The sequence below is a fragment of the Ylistrum balloti genome, unplaced genomic scaffold (assembly GCF_031769215.1).
Source record: "Ylistrum balloti isolate Yb309-2 unplaced genomic scaffold, AGI_CSIRO_Ybal_v1 Utg370732, whole genome shotgun sequence".
NCBI classification, from domain to species: Eukaryota; Metazoa; Mollusca; class Bivalvia; order Pectinida; family Pectinidae; genus Ylistrum; species Ylistrum balloti.
Window position 1 is genome coordinate 40536 of NW_026782432.1, and position 17593 is coordinate 58128.

A 17593-nucleotide genomic window follows, 5' to 3' on the forward strand; every position below is an offset into this window, starting at 1 on the left:
TTGTACACAATCACACAAAAAGCTAAATTAGATCTAATTATCAAAACCTCCAAGTAATTTTTTACAGCTGTGATTTTTTTCAGTTGACCACATTGAAGACCAACTTACCGTGAGTGAAATATTTTCCAAGGTGTTTTAAGTCTGCAAATGTTGACCAAAGGCTTACTCTGTTCATTTTACTCTGACTTCACTCAAGCGATATCATTTTATATGGCACCTGGTAAATTATCACTGTCTCTGATAGCCAAGTATAGATTACAAACATTTATCTGACCCAGAGCCATGATCTTTACCAAAATCCTAATACCCTGGTATTCATACAACATTTGGTGTTTGCAGTAGATTTTTCTTTCGTTGACATGTTTTATGAATCAGCGTGTAACATTTAAAAACCCTGCATGAGAAATATCTCTTGAAAATTCTCTAAAGTTTAAAATTTTGCATTTCATATTGAGCATATAAATATTGGGTTTAAAGACTACAGTGTGTATGTATATACCTAACACATTAACTAAAAAATGTCACTTTACTTATCCAATAACTGTATATCTTCATGAGAAATTTTATTAGGATGCAAGTTCTTATTTGATTCTATTTATAACCATTTCAATTAAGGTTAAAATAAATTTCAAACCCTGTCACACCTGCAATCAGTTCTATTGAAAAACTTCAGGAAAGAATACCGGTTTATATTGAGTTTCATACTGTAGGACAAATTGATATATGATATCAAATGATCCCATGCTATCTGTGGAGTGAAAAGGTCTTATCTCTAGTGTCAACATTTCTCAGTTTGAGTGGGTGCCTGATACACTAGTTAGAGTTGTTTCCCCTGTTTGTTTGTGTGGTAGGACATCAACATTAACTTTGTAATCTACATACTTACTGAAGAATTTTTTCAAGATTTCAATTTTGATTCTAAATTCAGAACTAAAACTCTTTAACTTTAGTTCACAGTCAATCAATACAACTTAAATCAGACTTGACTTTATTTTTTTGTAAACATCCAGATGTTGAAGTGAATTGTTTGCATTTAAAAGCAAGTATTTCTGATAAAAACTGCTGGGAAATTTTATTGTTTAAAAAAAATCTTTATAAGAATATTCAATGACAGAACGTTGATAAGGCAAATGAAAGTAACAATAAAGTTCACTTTCCTGGGCCTGAAGTAGATTTATATAAATTTCACTAAATAATTTTTTGTTGGTTCCCCAAGTTAATATCTACCATGCTAGGAGTCACAAACTGAATTTGAATGAGATATAACATTTTTAATACACCATGCTTTCACTGTTTGTGTACTGCATTATTTAATATTAAATGCTGATTTACCAGCCAAATCAAGGAGTTAAGGAATTTCAAAAGATTCCAATTAAAAAGAATCATAATGACGGTAATAACGAGTAGGACTTTTCTCTACAGTTACCAACAATGAAATAAGTTAATATTTTCCCTGAGGAATTTAATGCTCCTTATTATACCGTTTTCTATGACTTTTGACAACTAAGTTACTGAACTCTAAAAGACCGTTTTCTATGACTTTTGACAACTAAGTTACTGAACTCTAAAAGACCGTTTTCTATGACTTTTGACAACTAAGTTACTGAACTCTAAAAGACCGTTTTCTATGACTTTTGACAACTAAGTTACTGAACTCTAAAAGACCGTTTTCTATGACTTTTGACAACTAAGTTACTGAACTCTAAAAGACCGTTTTCTATGACTTTTGCCTCCTAAGTATATGGACTCCATGTTATCAACTTACCAAATCGATGGACTCTCCAAGACTGTTTTCTACAAGTTTTGAAACTAGATGTCGAACTTTGTCCGATGTAGCTTCTGTTGACTGGTTAGGATTATTATCAAAACCTATTGAAATGAAAACAAATAAATAAAAATAATAGTTTTCCATACTGGGTCTTTATAAATTCAAAATCTTATCTTAACTAACTGTTTCTGCCAGAAACTGTAAAAGATTTTTTCTCAAATTGTCTGACTGTTCAGAAAAGGGTTTATTTTCATTTTAAAAAATAAATTAAAGTTACTTCAAGATAATGCCGCCTTCATGACAGGGACGTATAATACAGAGGGATGAGAAACTATCTATATATACACATATCACTGCAGCAAGAAAAGTTAACTAGCCTTGCTGTTTTTATAAATCCTTTGTCTCCCAAAGTATGCATTTAATCTGTTCAACATCAAGCAATATTAGAAAATCTAGTAATTTTCAAATTGATTGTGCGAACTTTTGTGACAAATTTTGTTAATTTTTTATATTTAAACGACAAAATGCATGTTTTAGCTATTTACATATGAATATATATATATTGTTTACCACTTTCTGCCAAAAATATTGAGAAATCATCTCTAAATTAACGGCATTAAAAAGTTGAATAATTTTCCGACTGACTCATGTAACTTCTCTGATATGTTACTGCTATTTATTATTATAATTCTTTTTGTTACGAAAATGAGATCCATTTCTCACTAGCCGACAAAATGGCTGTGGTCAGTGCTTAATCCACACTAACACATCTTGGGAGCATCAGTAGATCACTGGCGCACAGGTAGATAAGGTTAAATAACAGAAGTCAGAAGAGGGGACTTCAAGCCTTCACAGCTCAGTGAACAAACACGAAAGCTAATACCAGAGAAGTCACGACTGGCAATCTTATCCCTATGTATTATATGTCCCTGGTCCTGTCAAATGTTGTTTCATTTGAAATTTTTTTTTCAGAAATCCATGAAGAATTTTTTTTTTCAGAGAATTTCCAAACTAAAATTATTTAAATATTATTGGTTTTAAATTTTTTTAATTCATCGTCTCACAGTATACAGCTACAACACTTACTGTCGATTGCCAATTCCAATCGTTGTGATACGCCTACCAATAGTTCACGCAGTCGACTTGTGTAATTAACCATAACCCCTCCATCTGGAATCAAATAATTCAAATTTACAGTCTTTATAGAAAAAATAATCAACATGTTTTAATATGTTTTATGGAAATATTTGATAAAAGGTGAATTTTATATCATGAAATGGCTTGAAGTTTGACTTTTTTCTAGTTTATTCTCCTTTTTTGTTGTAAAGCACTTGTTTTCTTGTTTCTGGGATTATTTTTTAATATTTCATGAGATTAAAAAGTAAAAATTTACATACAGGATGTGTTGTAGGTGACGCCGTTGGGAGATTGGTTCTGGAGAGACAGGTGAAGTTCAGACAACAAACCACTGAAGCGTGTCTCAAATTTCTTTTCTTCTGCATCTTTTGTTGAGAGGAAGGCTTCCTTGTATATATCTGAAAATCAAAAGTCAGTGTAAAGAGCTGTCATTATAAACAGGTGTCTTTGTAGAGAGGTATCATTGTAAAGAGGTGAGTGTTGGTACAGGTATTTTTAGTAACCTTACACCAAGTAAACTTTTTATGATGGATACATTTTTCTAATTTATAGTAAGAGTGACCTTTTCCTTTGGTCTATTACATCAGTAAGGAATCCCCAGTAAGTTATATGTTAGCAGGCAGCTGCTACTTACTGTCGTTTGCTCTTATTCAATCTTAACAATTAGCTTGTGTTGTGAGTCTTGGAAACCAATTTTCTATTGATAATAAGTGTGACCATGCCATTTTACTTGAATCTAAAGTAAATGTCATGGTAGAAAGAAATTTGTGGTTTTGTTGGGAAACAGTGATTTCAACAATTTTCTATTTATTGTAACAGTGACCTTGATATTGACCTTTAGACCAAAGTCAAAGTTCAAAGTCAAAGTACAAAATGATCAAGGTCTATCTATGCATCTATGTAAGAATTGAATTTTTTGATATATGTACAATACAGTGATGTATATGAAAACATTTATATTGCTCGGGTACAATAATATGAATTCCAGTCATTTTGGCACCCAGTTGTTTCAGTACTTCCAAAATGGTTTACACAGCTTGAGTGTCTTTTTAGTGAACAGTTTTTCAGAAACGGAATGAGCAATATTTACAAATGACAAAAAACACCTTAAAAAACTTAATTAAATACATAAATCAAAACATTTTTTAAAGTACGAAATGATTTATTTTGGAAGTACCAATCAACCTGGTACCAAAACCACTAGCCCACCAATTATAGTGCTAATTACCAGCATGGAAATGTGCAAGTGTTTTGAGGATTCAACTTAATTCTGAATAAAATGAAAGAAATATTTAAATGTTATTGTGTCGGTATTAATTGATATTTCTAACTGCTCACACAAGAATTCTTCATCAACAATTTTTCGATGATTATACTTCAATTCTGATATACATTAAAATTAGAATTTTTCATAGCTTTAATTTTTAATTAATGAATACTAAAACTTAACAGGTTTCCATGAAATACTTACATTCTTTATATTTCAAATGTTTTAGAAGTTGAATTAATAAATTTGATATAAAAATCACCAATAATAAAATTGCTCTTTTACCACAGATACAAATTGTTACCTCGGAGATTCAATTCCTTTACAACATATCTTCCACATTGTTCTTGGTATATTAAACTCCAAGATTTACAAATTGTTGTAAAATTCTGTTGAACATAAATCGGAGACTTTTCCAAATGTGGATCCTTGAAGCTAAATATCCGTAAAAGATTCCCCATTTTTACAGGGACAGGACTCAGCTGGCACTGACCTTAACAAATTATTGTTATACCATTTTTTACCCCTCATACATGTACCTTCACAACATATAACAGGAACTGGGGCTCCAAAAGGGGTACACAAGAGAAATAAAAATAATAATTTAAAAAGCTGATAATTCTAGAGAATAATACACCTACACCAAGGAGAAACCTTATAAGACTATTTTGTCTTTTTTAAACCAATTTATATTTTAATTTTGTAGTAATAAAAAAAAATAAACAGTAAGTAATTTTCCCTAGTGCCCCATGTTTGTGGTGTAGATGTGATTATCTTATATTCCTATTGAAAGCATTGTGTTTTCACCTGTCTGAGACAAATTACTAGAACTACTCACACCTTTGGGCAGTACTCTAAACCTGAGTGATTGACGTATTGTAAACAAGAAATCAACAAACCAGTTTTTTTTTACCTGTAATTTATCTTCATCACACTTACCTGGCAATTAACAGCAGAAATTAACACTTTGTAATTATATGGCTTTGAAGTGTTAATAATTCCTGTTGTGGTATATAAATTGTGTGGCTATTTGTAAAGATGGTATAGCACTAGGGTGTCAGGAAAAACCAAATTGTTGGGAAATATGTGGAAATATTAGTAGGTGAGGGAAGAGGGTCTGTGGAAATACTAATAGGTGAGGGAGGGGGTCTGTGGAAATATTAGTGGGGGTGGGGAGAGGGTCTGTGGAAATATTAGTGGGGGTGGGGAGAGAGGGGTCTGTGGAAATATTAGTGGGGTGGGGGAGAGGGGTCTGTGGAAATATTAGTAGGGGTGGGGAGAGGGTAGTGGAAATATTAGTGGGGGTGGGGAGAGAGGGGTCTGTGGAAATATTAGTGGGTGAGGGACGGGGTCTGTGGAAATATTAGTGGGTGAGGGACGGGGTCTGTGGAAATATTACTAGGTTAGAGGAGAGGGTAGTGGAAATATTAGTGGGGGTGGGGAGAGAGGGGTCTGTGGAAATATTAGTGGGTGAGGGATGGGGTCTGTGGAAATATTAGTGGGTGAGGGACGGGGTCTGTGGAAATATTACTAGGTTAGAGGAGAGGGTAGTGGAAATATTAGTGGGGGTGGGGAGAGAGGGGTCTGTGGAAATATTAGTGGGGGTGGGGAGAGAGGGGTCTGTGGAAATATTAGTGGGTGAGGGATGGGGTCTGTGGAAATATTAGTGGGTGAGGGACGGGGTCTGTGGAAATATTACTAGGTTAGAGGAGAGGGTCTGTGGAAGTATTAGAAGGCGTGGGAGAGGGTCTGTGGAAATATTAGTGGGGGTGGGGAGAGGATCTGTGGAAATATTAGTGGGTGAGGGACCGGGTCTATGGAAATATTAGTGGGGTAGGGGAGAGGGGTCTGTGGAAATATTAGTAGGGGTGGGGGAGATGGGTCTGTGGAAATATTAGTAGGTGAGGAGAGAGGGTTTTTGGAAATAGTAGTGGGTGAGGGAGGGTGATATTTACAAATATCAGTTGGTGAGAGAGGGTAATATTTAATTAGGTGAGGGACTGAGTCTGTAGAAATATTATTTGGTGGGAATGGTTTATATGAAATATTATCAGTAGGTGAGGGAGAACAGGTGTATGAGGAAATACAAGAAGGTGAGAGAGGGGTCTGTGAAAACTGAATTCTAGATACGAGGTAAAAAGAAAGTATAAAATCCTCACCTCTAGTTTCCTTTTCCTGGTTTTGCGGCTGGTTATTGTTTAAACGAGTGTTCTCATTGGATGTTTGGATGGGCGTTACGACAACAGGAGGTGGCGGTTTGGTAAACAGGTCATTTTCAAACTGTGGCGGAGGTGGTAACACTGGTTCAAGAACTGGAAATACACAAATTATATACAAATTATGTATATTAATCATATACACTAATTATACACAGAAATGATATACACAAATTATTGACAATTATACACAAATATACACACAAATTATACACAGAAATGATATACACAAATTAGTGACAATTATACACAAATATACACACAAATTATACACAGAAATGATATACACAAATTATACACAGAAATGATATACACAAATTATACACAGAAATGATATACACAAATTATTGACAATTATACACAAATATACACACAAATTATACACAGAAATGATATACACAAATTATTGACAATTATACACAAATATACACAGTGTTCTCATTGGATGTTTGGAGGTGGTAACACTATACACAGAAATGATATACACAAATTAGTGACAATTATACACAAATATACACACAAATTATACACAGAAATGATATACACAAATTATTGACAATTATACACAAGTATACACACAAATTATACACAGAAATGATATACACAAATTATACACAGAAATGATATACACAAATTAGTGACAATTATACACAAATATACACACAAATTATACACAGAAATGATATACACAAATTAGTGACAAATTATGTACATAGTTTATACTCATATTAAACAAATTCAAAACACTTAGAGAGAAAAATCAGGCATTAATAATTATTCATTTCACATTAATGATCATTTTACTGACTTATAAAACAAAAAAAAACCACCTCAAACATCAACTAATAAGAATTGCTGTCTGCTACCATGACATAAAATAATTATGTAAACATGTTCTAAGATTCCAACTTACAATATCATAATCAATTTGTATCAAAATTCAAAATCTGAATTCTGTTTTCCAAAAAACTTTTTCTGATTTCAAATTTCAGTAATGCTACATTGATTGTGTTTAGTAAATTCACAAGCCACATTCATACCAAGAGATCTAAGGGAGATAACTCCTGTGACATTACTTTTAAATACTTCAAAAATATGCTGACGATAACAAATCAACAAGCAATCACAACATATTGCAGTGATACTAAAACACCACTGTTTATACAGTAACACTTTTAAGATTGATGTCTCAGATTTATCATGGCTGGAAAAGAATTTGTGTACAGCTGGTTATAAACAAGTCACTGTTGACATATCTGCACTCTTATAAGGCATCTGTTAACATAGACTGGTTCTTTAGAGAATTCAACACAGATGTTGTTTGTGTGTAGGAAATAAATACACCTTTCTTTAAATGAAGAGTGGGTGGAGGGAACAATTCTATAACTTACAACTTCCATCTACAGAGAAGCTTCATGATGTTTATAGGGTTGATTTAAAGCTATCCAATATTTAAGGATTTTAAGATAAAAATTGAAATAAGAAAATTATAGAGATTTAACAGGTGAAAAACAGAAATATTCATCTATTATATATTTTGCAATTAAAAAAGTTAATTAATTAATCCTTTTAATTTAATTGAATGATAATTTTTGGCATGTGATAGTTTTACAAAACCACAACAATAATATTTACTACAAATATTACAAAATGCCGCTTACATCAATGTTAAATGATGGCACATCCATTCTTGATATTGATTACACTTAACAAAAACTGGTGAACACATTTATTTGTACATAATTCTAAAAATCAATTTAAGAAAGATTTTTGTAATACTAATTATTTAGAACCCCACTTTATGAAATGTCTTTAAGAATCAATCCAGCATCAGTATCTTGGTCAGATTATTTAAATCAAATTTGATGTTTCATTTTTCTCTGCAGTGATATCTTTCTGTTTTACATTGGAATAAAGGCTGTTTCCCCTCGCCAAAATGATTTTTTTTCTGTTATACAATAGAAAAAAGGCTGTTTCCCTTTGCCAAAATGTTTTTTTTTTCTGTTTTACAATAGAAAAAAGGCTGTTTCTCCTCGCCAAAATGATTTTTTTCTGTTTTACAATAGAAAAAAGGCTGTTTCTCTTCGCCAAAATGATTTTTTTCTGTTTTACAATAGAAAAAAGGCTGTTTCCCCTCGCCAAAGTGGTTTTTTTTCTGTTTTACAATAGCAAAAAAGGCTGTTTCCCCTCGCCAAAGTGGTTTTTTTTCTGTTTTACAATAGAAAAAAGGCTGTTTCCCCTCGCCAAAGTGGTTTTTTTTCTGTTTTACAATAGAAAAAAAGGCTGTTTCCCCTCGCCAAAGTGTTTTTTTTTCTGTTTTACAATAGCAAAAAAGGCTGTTTCCCCTCGCCAAAGTGGTTTTTTTTTGTTTTACAATAGCAAAAAAGGCTGTTTCCCCTCGCCAAAGTGTTTTTTTTTCTGTTTTACAATAGCAAAAAAGGCTGTTTCCCCTCGCCAAAGTGTTTTTTTTTCTGTTTTACAATAGCAAAAAAGGCTGTTTCCCCTCGCCAAAGTGTTTTTTTTTCTGTTTTACAATAGAAAAAAGGCTGTTTCCCCTCGCCAAAGTGGTTTTTTTTCTGTTTTACAATAGAAAAAAGGCTGTTTCCCCTCGCCAAAGTGTTTTTTTTTTCTGTTTTACAATAGAAAAAAGGCTGTTTCCCCTCGCCAAAGTGGTTTTTTTTTCTGTTTTACAATAGAAAAAAGGCTGTTTCCCCTCGCCAAAATGATTTTTTTCTGTTTTACAATAGAAAAAAGGCTGTTTCCCCTCGCCAAAGTGTTTTTTTTTCTGTTTTACAATAGAAAAAAGGCTGTTTCCCCTCGCCAAAGTGGTTTTTTTTTCTGTTTTACAATAGAAAAAAGGCTGTTTCCCCTCGCCAAAGTGTTTTTTTTTCTGTTTTACAATAGAAAAAAGGCTGTTTCCCCTCGCCAAAGTGGTTTTTTTTCTGTTTTACAATAGAAAAAAGGCTGTTTCCCCTCACCAAAGTGGTTTTTTTTCTGTTTTACAAGAAGACATAGGCTGCTGTCAAATCAACGGACAGAAAACTATATTTATAAATGTATTTTTCATTTATTCTCAAAACAAAAAATATGAAAAATTCCTAATATGCTTTATTATGATGCCTTCAAATCAATTAGTTTTCACAGAACTATATAAACATCAATCTTATTTTGATTTATTTACATTTAAGTGTCAAATGAAATTAGAAGTATTTAATCTAACAGCATTCAGAGAGGGTTGAATTAATACCATCTCTCATCATGAATTATACATTGGCTTCAAAATGTCACAACAACAATAACACTACTGAGATCAAAATGTCACGTACTTGGTAGAACTTTCACCTACAAATTTTTAAAATGTCTTAAACCCATCAACTCATGTTACGTACACCCTTTATATATCTTCACTGCATCCACATATTCAATTCTGGTAGTTTCAAAGGCGGAATGTTTTAGCCTCTAAAACATTATATCCTATTTCATCATTTGTATGCTGAATTTTTTCCAGCTTTCTCATTATCTGCTGCTTTAGAAAATGAAAATGTGAAGAAAATAAAAATCAGCATAAAATCCTATGATATAAGAAGAAAAATTTAAGATTTCAGAGACCGGATTGTTTTGGTCTAGTAGCTTCATACTACAAATCAAATTTGTCTGCTGTTATCGTCCCATCAACAGCCAAGGTAATACATTCTGATCTCCCACACTACTGCCCTTCCTCTCACCAGTACAATAAAAGCTGGACAGCAGTTGGGATCTGAGAACGGGATTACATTGTAGCAACCACCTGGTAGTACTACCTCACTGAACAACATACAGGAGGCCTGTCACCCAGAGAAGTAACGTATTTTGCCCTGCTATATGACACATTTTCTTTTCTATGGAAGCGCCTTTTGGTTTAAGAAATCAAACAAGCATCATTACTTTCTCATAAAGAACATCATCATATGAATTATTTGAAGATGTTCTTTTGATTTTCACAAAACATTTTCTCTTCAATCTTACAAAGTTGATAGATATTAACAAAATTATAATCATCACAATAATAGTTATAGTGATGAATATTGCATCCACAGAATACTCACACAATAAAGTTTGACAACATCCTGATGACAACTGACAGTGAGCTAACTGGATATACAACCTACAAGGTTGGAAATCTCCTTTTTACCTATGGTGAAATATTGAACATTTCTGAGAATTTCTCTATCAGTTCTGAAGAATATCCTGAGAATATTGACACTGGAGTAACACAGATATATTGTGTGATAATGTGCTTGGTTTAAACTGATAAATTATCTCGTACTGTAAATAATTGTAAATCATGCTCACTAAAAATATCCAGGAGTTCTTTCCCATGATTGTACGTCACAGACACTATGTAGCTTTTCTACCCCCATACAAACATTTTAAAGAACAGAGAAAACAATTTGCATCTTAATCAGTTATTGTATATCAAATGATGAGCATTCCTCAATCTCTTCTTAGTGCAGTGATAACCAGAACTGATGTAAAAAGAATATAAGAGTATTCAAATTTTATGGAGATTTATCGTAATGATCTGTTTCTAATATCGTTATTATGCAATAATGACCTAGAATATTTACGTTGGCAGGTAGATCTACAGATGATAACACAGATCACCTGTATATCAGTAAATTACGTACAGAAGTTATTTATTTAAGAGACTTACCGATAAATCACCACAAGGATTGATATTATTCTGTGTATTTTGTCGTTTCGTAATGAAGAGTTATCTGCCCTTGTGAGCAGGTATTAATTGTTATGCCATTAGTTAATGAGAGAAAATATGTTGTTTACTCGTGACATTATTATCATAAACAAATGAGGTAACAATCAATGCCTGCTAACAAGAGCAGATAACTCTGCATATTGAAATATCTGCAACATCAGTTTTCCATTTGATAACTCAATTGATCAAAAGAATTAATTTCTATGATATGAACTTATGTATATTGTATATATTGAATATTCTCTTATGAAAAGTACACTCTCTTCGATTTTGACATTTTTTCCCTCATTATCGTTTCTTCAAGAGACACGCTTTCATCAAATTTTGAAATATGAATGAAAACGTTGACAACTGTTATCTTCACCGGTTATTGGACCATTGTGATCGTACACAGTTCACCTACTAAATCATTTTGAATACACATTACCGTAGATTGTAACCAACAGAGAAATGTTGACTTCTTTGGGAATAATGACGGTAGTATATATTACAATTATAGCTTCAACATATGTAGTAAAAAGGGGCAAACTTTTCAGAAAGAATCAAGTTCAGATAAAAATATGGCAGGATAAAACCTTAAATGTAACTTGTGAGAGGTGTGGAACTCTTTGGAAAGAAGGTTCATCAAAAGAGAATATAGGATATATCCTTAATATAAAACATGAGAAGTGTATGAGTATTCCTCGTTATAGCTGACGAACAAGAAAATTTGAAGTGTATGTGACTATTTAGAAAGAGGATTCAACGTAAACTGAGGTAGCATACAGCCTTAATGTAACTTCTGAGAAGTATCAGAACTCTTAGCAATATCAGGTACTGTATATCCTTAATGTATTGAAACTTAGCTAAAGAGTCTGTAGACCTTATTTTTATGTCAAGGAAAGTGAACAGCATCCATGCCTGACAGAGTGAAGTTTATCTTGGGTCACATCAGGTCATAGAAGAAATTTATCATTCATTCATATCTATATATACACACACGTCATACAATATCAACAACTTTCACTGCTAAATGTTTAGGTAAATATATTCATGGTTCAATAATGAAATTCCAGGCATGAAAAAGATGACAAAACAGGCAAGCCGGTGTGACTAGAAAAATTGATAGTGAATAAGGCCATGAAGAGCTAGATCTCTCCTTTTAGGTAGAATTTCAATGGTCAGCTGTCACGACCTGTCTAGCCAGGTAACATTATCGCCTTAGAAATGGCCATCCCCAGTGTTTGTAAATACTATCCGATGGTCAAGGAGGTTGACTTGTTTTTATCTTGATAACAGGATTTAACAACCTGTCCACACCATGAGGATCTAGAGATCACACAGTGAGGGTCTAAATAGTGCACAGTGAGGGTCTAAATAGTGCACAGTGAGGGTCTAAATAGTGCACAGTGAGGGTCTACAGAGATTAGGGGTTTATAATCTCAACTATAAGTTCCCAAAAATTTAACCTTTTCCATACCTTATTTTAGAATGTGCAACATGACAAAAAGCTGAGGACTTGTTTCACCTTGACCATAAATAGAGGTCAAGCCTCACTTTCATTATGTCACTAGCAGATCCGTCATTACCTGGAGCATCCGTAAAGTGGTCAAGTCACAACTAGAGAAAAAGTTACACAATGACAGAAAATTAAGGACAGGCTTCACCTGGACCGTAACTAAAAGTCACACCTCACCTTCATTGAATAGCGAGTTGGTCACCACCTTCAGCATCTGTATTGAGGTCAAGCCAACCTTGATAATGTCCCTATCAGGTCAGTTGATCACCTTGAGTATCTCCTATGGAGGTCATCTCACCTTCCCGTCTAACTACAGGTTGAGTCTCACTATAAGAGTGTTGATGACTTGATGGAAGTTTTTCATAATTTTCCCCTCATAAGGAACATAGTACTCAGTACATAGGTATGTACATATGTTTATCTATTGTTATCACTCTAAAAACTTCATTTCTCAACTGATTATTTTATCAACATCACATATCATTCAAGTATCACAGTACCTTGAACGATTTTGTGTTACAGTGTACCAGGGTCATATTTAAGGTCACTGCTACTATTTATAGAAAACCTTTGTCGTCATTGTAACAACTTCATTCTTCGACATATCTTTAACACTGTTAGGTGCTACACAAGAGATGTGTTCTTAAACAGACTTCATTATAAACGGGATTGAGGGGATTTGTATCCTTTACAATGCCTTGTTTTCTACACTATTTCTGATCAGTGGAATCATCTATACCATATTCAATCTAATATTAGTGCACAGTTCAAACTAAGAAGACAAGAAATAACAACTCACACATACCAATTAAAGGGAGGTAGTATGGGGTGGTTGGTGGGATGTGTTGTAAGATAAATCCAGGTGAATAATAAAGTTAGGTTGCAAATAAGAAGAAAACTTCAAGAGAAAATTAAAAATCAATATCGCATTGAGGTGTCTGAAAAATGCTGCTGAAGTGGGGTTTTCAATAGCCCCACAGGGGCAAACTGACCCCAGGCCAGACAAACCGGGATCACCGAAGCCCCACAGGGGCCAATTATACTGACCAATCAGTGATCACCTGACTTAATTACCACACATAAATTTACATATAAACTGAAACATCATGTACATAAAACCTTAGTATGTTTGAACCTTTCTTGTACAAAAATATGTCAATAAATAGACTTTTGTTTTTTCATTAGAATACGTAAGTGTATCTACTTAAGAATGGCAGATCTATGAGGTAAGGAGCTTTTTGTACAGATCCTAATTAGCACACACCTTCTTTCCCTGAATAAAGGTGGGTATGAGATTACCATGGTAGGTGAGCTTCTCAGGTCAAATACAGTATATATATATTTACCAATATTTGTCTTTTAAGATCAGGCAGGCTATTTTGTTTAAGTATAATGCCTCCCCCAGGCTGCTACAACTACGAACCAGTAATTCAACATGATGTCAAATGTTTCATATGTCCCGAGGACCTTCCGTCACGTTGTGATTTCAGCTCGTAAATCCAGCACAGAAACTGTATGGTTAAGGTGTTAACATGTAAGGTTCATCCTCTGTACATATTAATGGTGACTAGATGTGACTGATACACTTTAAGTATCATGTCCATTTGATAGCTTCAGATGATGTTTAGTTTGATAAATCTGTCACTTATGATTGTCAACTTGGGAGAATTATATATATTATCATGCCTATACACATAGCATTATTACAAGTTATTAATAAAATTCATTATCAAATTATCATAATATATGATATTAATTTAGCCAGCGACGTATAATGTATCATACATCTCGGATCTGGTCCAAATAATGTTAAAACATAATTAATTCCTACTCTGAAATCTCTTATTTGTAATTAAAAAAATAATTCTTCAAATTTTAATTAATTCAAATAAAAAGCCCTAGTTCCTTGGAACCAAAGTTTCATTGCATCAAAATCAAGTGTCTTTATCAGCTGAAATTTAAATGGTTCATAGTTAGTTTTCGGAGAAATTTTATTGTTTAAGCTGTTGTTATCAGATGAATCAATTTGCAGTAAAACATTTGCAAACTTTTTAAGAATTCAAGATCACATGACAATTACCACAATTTTACATGTTCATGGACACTACAAATGGTAAGATATTTGATTCATAGTCCTGTCATAACAAAAAAATTATACTGAAGTTGAACAATTTAAAAAATATCTCCAGGGCTTCTCAATGCATTGAAAATTAAATCATAAAAACCTGACGATGACTTGTGATTTTGACCTGGCTAAATTTGCTCCTAAATCAACTTACCTGTATCACTCATGTTGTACTTAAAGTGTACAAGGTTAAGAAATCTCCCAGTACAACCTCTGACCATTAATGACTCGTAAACGTAGCTGGACCATTAAACTCGGTCAAGCAAGCATGGTTTTTAATAATCTTTCATGCATTGAACTCTTTGGTATGGAGATAAACTTTATAATGATTTAGATTATATCGACTGAACAGGTCAAAGATTCTCAAGATTGGAGGTATCACCACCTACTGATCAAAACAAGTACCGTTAGAAATAACTTGTTTAAATTCCAATAACGAGAAATTTTCATTATTCTGCCCTGAACCCAACAAATAACCAAGAATTTGAGACATCAAGGATATTTTTTCTTTATAATTTGAAACATTAATCAGATAGAAATTCATTATTAATCAGATGAATATGCAATATTGATCTGACTAATATGCATTATCAATCAGATGAATATGCATTATCAATCATGAATATGCATTATCAATCATGAATATGCATTATCAATCATGAATATGCATTATCAATCATGAATATGCATGATCAATCAGATGAATTTAATTGCAATACTGGGGATTTCTTCAACAATGATTAATAATCCAATTTTTTAATTACAGTATCTTCATTTAACCAGGAATAAAACGAGCAGTATATTGATCATCAATGACACAAAACATAAACAGTAATCTAACACAAACATTGAATGATAAACTTTGCTTATTAATACAGTCTATATGCATGTGTTTCAAGTTCAAAAACTAAATTTAATGATCTTAGATGATCACAAAGTTACTCATAATTTGCATCCATCATGCAAAACAATGGAGTGATGTTCTGAGGGTATGAGATATAGAAGTGATTTACAACTAAACAGAACCAGTTGACATTTCTACTGAACTCCAAGGGCGAGCTTAATCATCAAACAAGACAGAACAGCCAGATAAAGATAGGTTATACTTCAACCAAGCTAGTACACCAGCCACTGTAATTACCTCAAGTGAACTAGACTGCCACACAAAAGAATCATTTTAATGATGTGTTGGGAGTGTACAAAAAGCCCACTCTCTAACCTCATCATTATCACAGCATCAAACGTAACCTATTCACCGATAATTTACGGGAAAATCTCCCATCTTTAGCAGGTGATGATATAAAATCGGTTTGGACTTCCTAGGACCAATTATTACACATACTTTACACAATTATTTATCTGTCAAATTTTAACTATGTTCAAAGCTGAACACTATGTGATGAGAAAGTATGTCAGTCTAAAAATTTTGTCATATACTGAAAAAAATTTTTATCTGACATTATGTCCAAACTGAAGCAAATATGTTTCATAGAAATTAACATATTTTTTTTATAGAGTTCTCCTCAACAAGCTGGTTTCTGACTTTCATCGTTAACAACAAAGATGTAGGTCTATTTCTGCCAATTCACACGGAAATCAATTATTTATAAAATGGTGAATTCGATGTGATTAAGAGAGTGTGTTATATCTCACGGGTAATGACCTCGAAATCAATACATGTACTGTTATCTTACTATGGTCACCACGGCAACATAGGATACCACCTAAACTGTTTTCATAATTGAAGAGTTCTTTTTAAAAATGGCTAGTACTGACCAAACACAGAACTTGATCAAAGTCATCTGTACAACTCACATTCATAACCCCTAAAATAATAAAAAAAAAAGATTCTAATTCAAATGAAAAATTCTCAACTCTTCCAAGGTGTTATTAATCTCATAATCAAGAAATTAATCTCTTTACTGCTATTTAATACTTTAAAATATTCAAGTTCCAAACTATCTACTGGGCTCCAAACCCATTTACCTTTGGATAACAATGTAAAGTGGGCCTCTTTCATGGTGTTCAGTAACGTTAGTGCCATCATGTTCCTGTATACTCAGAATTTTAGAGAAAAATCCAGCTTAACATACAGTAAATACAAGAGGCCCAATGGGCCTGCAGTGCTCATCTGGTATCTATAAATACCAGCTAAATATCATGCCTCTCTGCATGAAAATAAGTAATTTACATGGTTTTTTTTCCATTATTGACCCCTGTGACCTTGAACAAAGGTCAAGGTAATTTCTTTTTTCCAAACTTCAGGCCAGATGAGCTGATGTAACACAAATTAATTTCTGCAATTCTCACTTTTTGGCAAATGAGCACATAATGAAATGTTTCACATCACAATGATAGCTATGTAAACAACTGGTAAAAACACATTTCAACATATTGTTTTTCTTTCCAAAAAACACTAAAATGAAATTACTGCAACGATATGTATTTTTTACAGTATATAAATTAGATAAAAATAAAAATACCATATCTTTTCTGGTACAACTTAAAACATCTTGATGTTAACATGATATTTTATGTCCTGAAAAGCACAGGAACCAGTAAATTTGAAATTCGGAGCAAATATTTTTAAAAACCAACATCCCTCATGTCCATCACAAAATCTGTGAAAGCAACAAAAATCAACAATAACAGCCATCATGCCTAAAAAATAGGTAAAGAGAAAGACTTTTAAATCCATGCCACAGCTCAAGCTGCTTACATAAATTACAATAAGAAATAAAACACACTGTGTTGAATTATTCAGGCACAGAGAAACCATGGATAACCACAGGCCAATGTGTTAAACTTTTTCACAAATATCTAGGTCAC

The 17593-nt window shown here is 33.0% G+C and overlaps 1 protein-coding gene across 1 annotated transcript in view; it reads right to left on the bottom strand.

Moving 5' to 3' along the window:
- Positions 1–17593, bottom strand: part of LOC132557838 (titin-like) — a 92317-nt gene that overhangs the window by 24970 nt on the left and 49754 nt on the right. The window contains exons 5-8 of the mRNA XM_060222365.1: positions 6332–6484; positions 3166–3303; positions 2855–2938; positions 1766–1869 (exon numbers count right to left, since the gene is read on the bottom strand). Of these exons, the coding sequence (XP_060078348.1) occupies positions 1766–1869; positions 2855–2938; positions 3166–3303; positions 6332–6484 (479 nt within the window). The remainder of the gene's footprint in view (positions 1–1765; positions 1870–2854; positions 2939–3165; positions 3304–6331; positions 6485–17593) is intronic.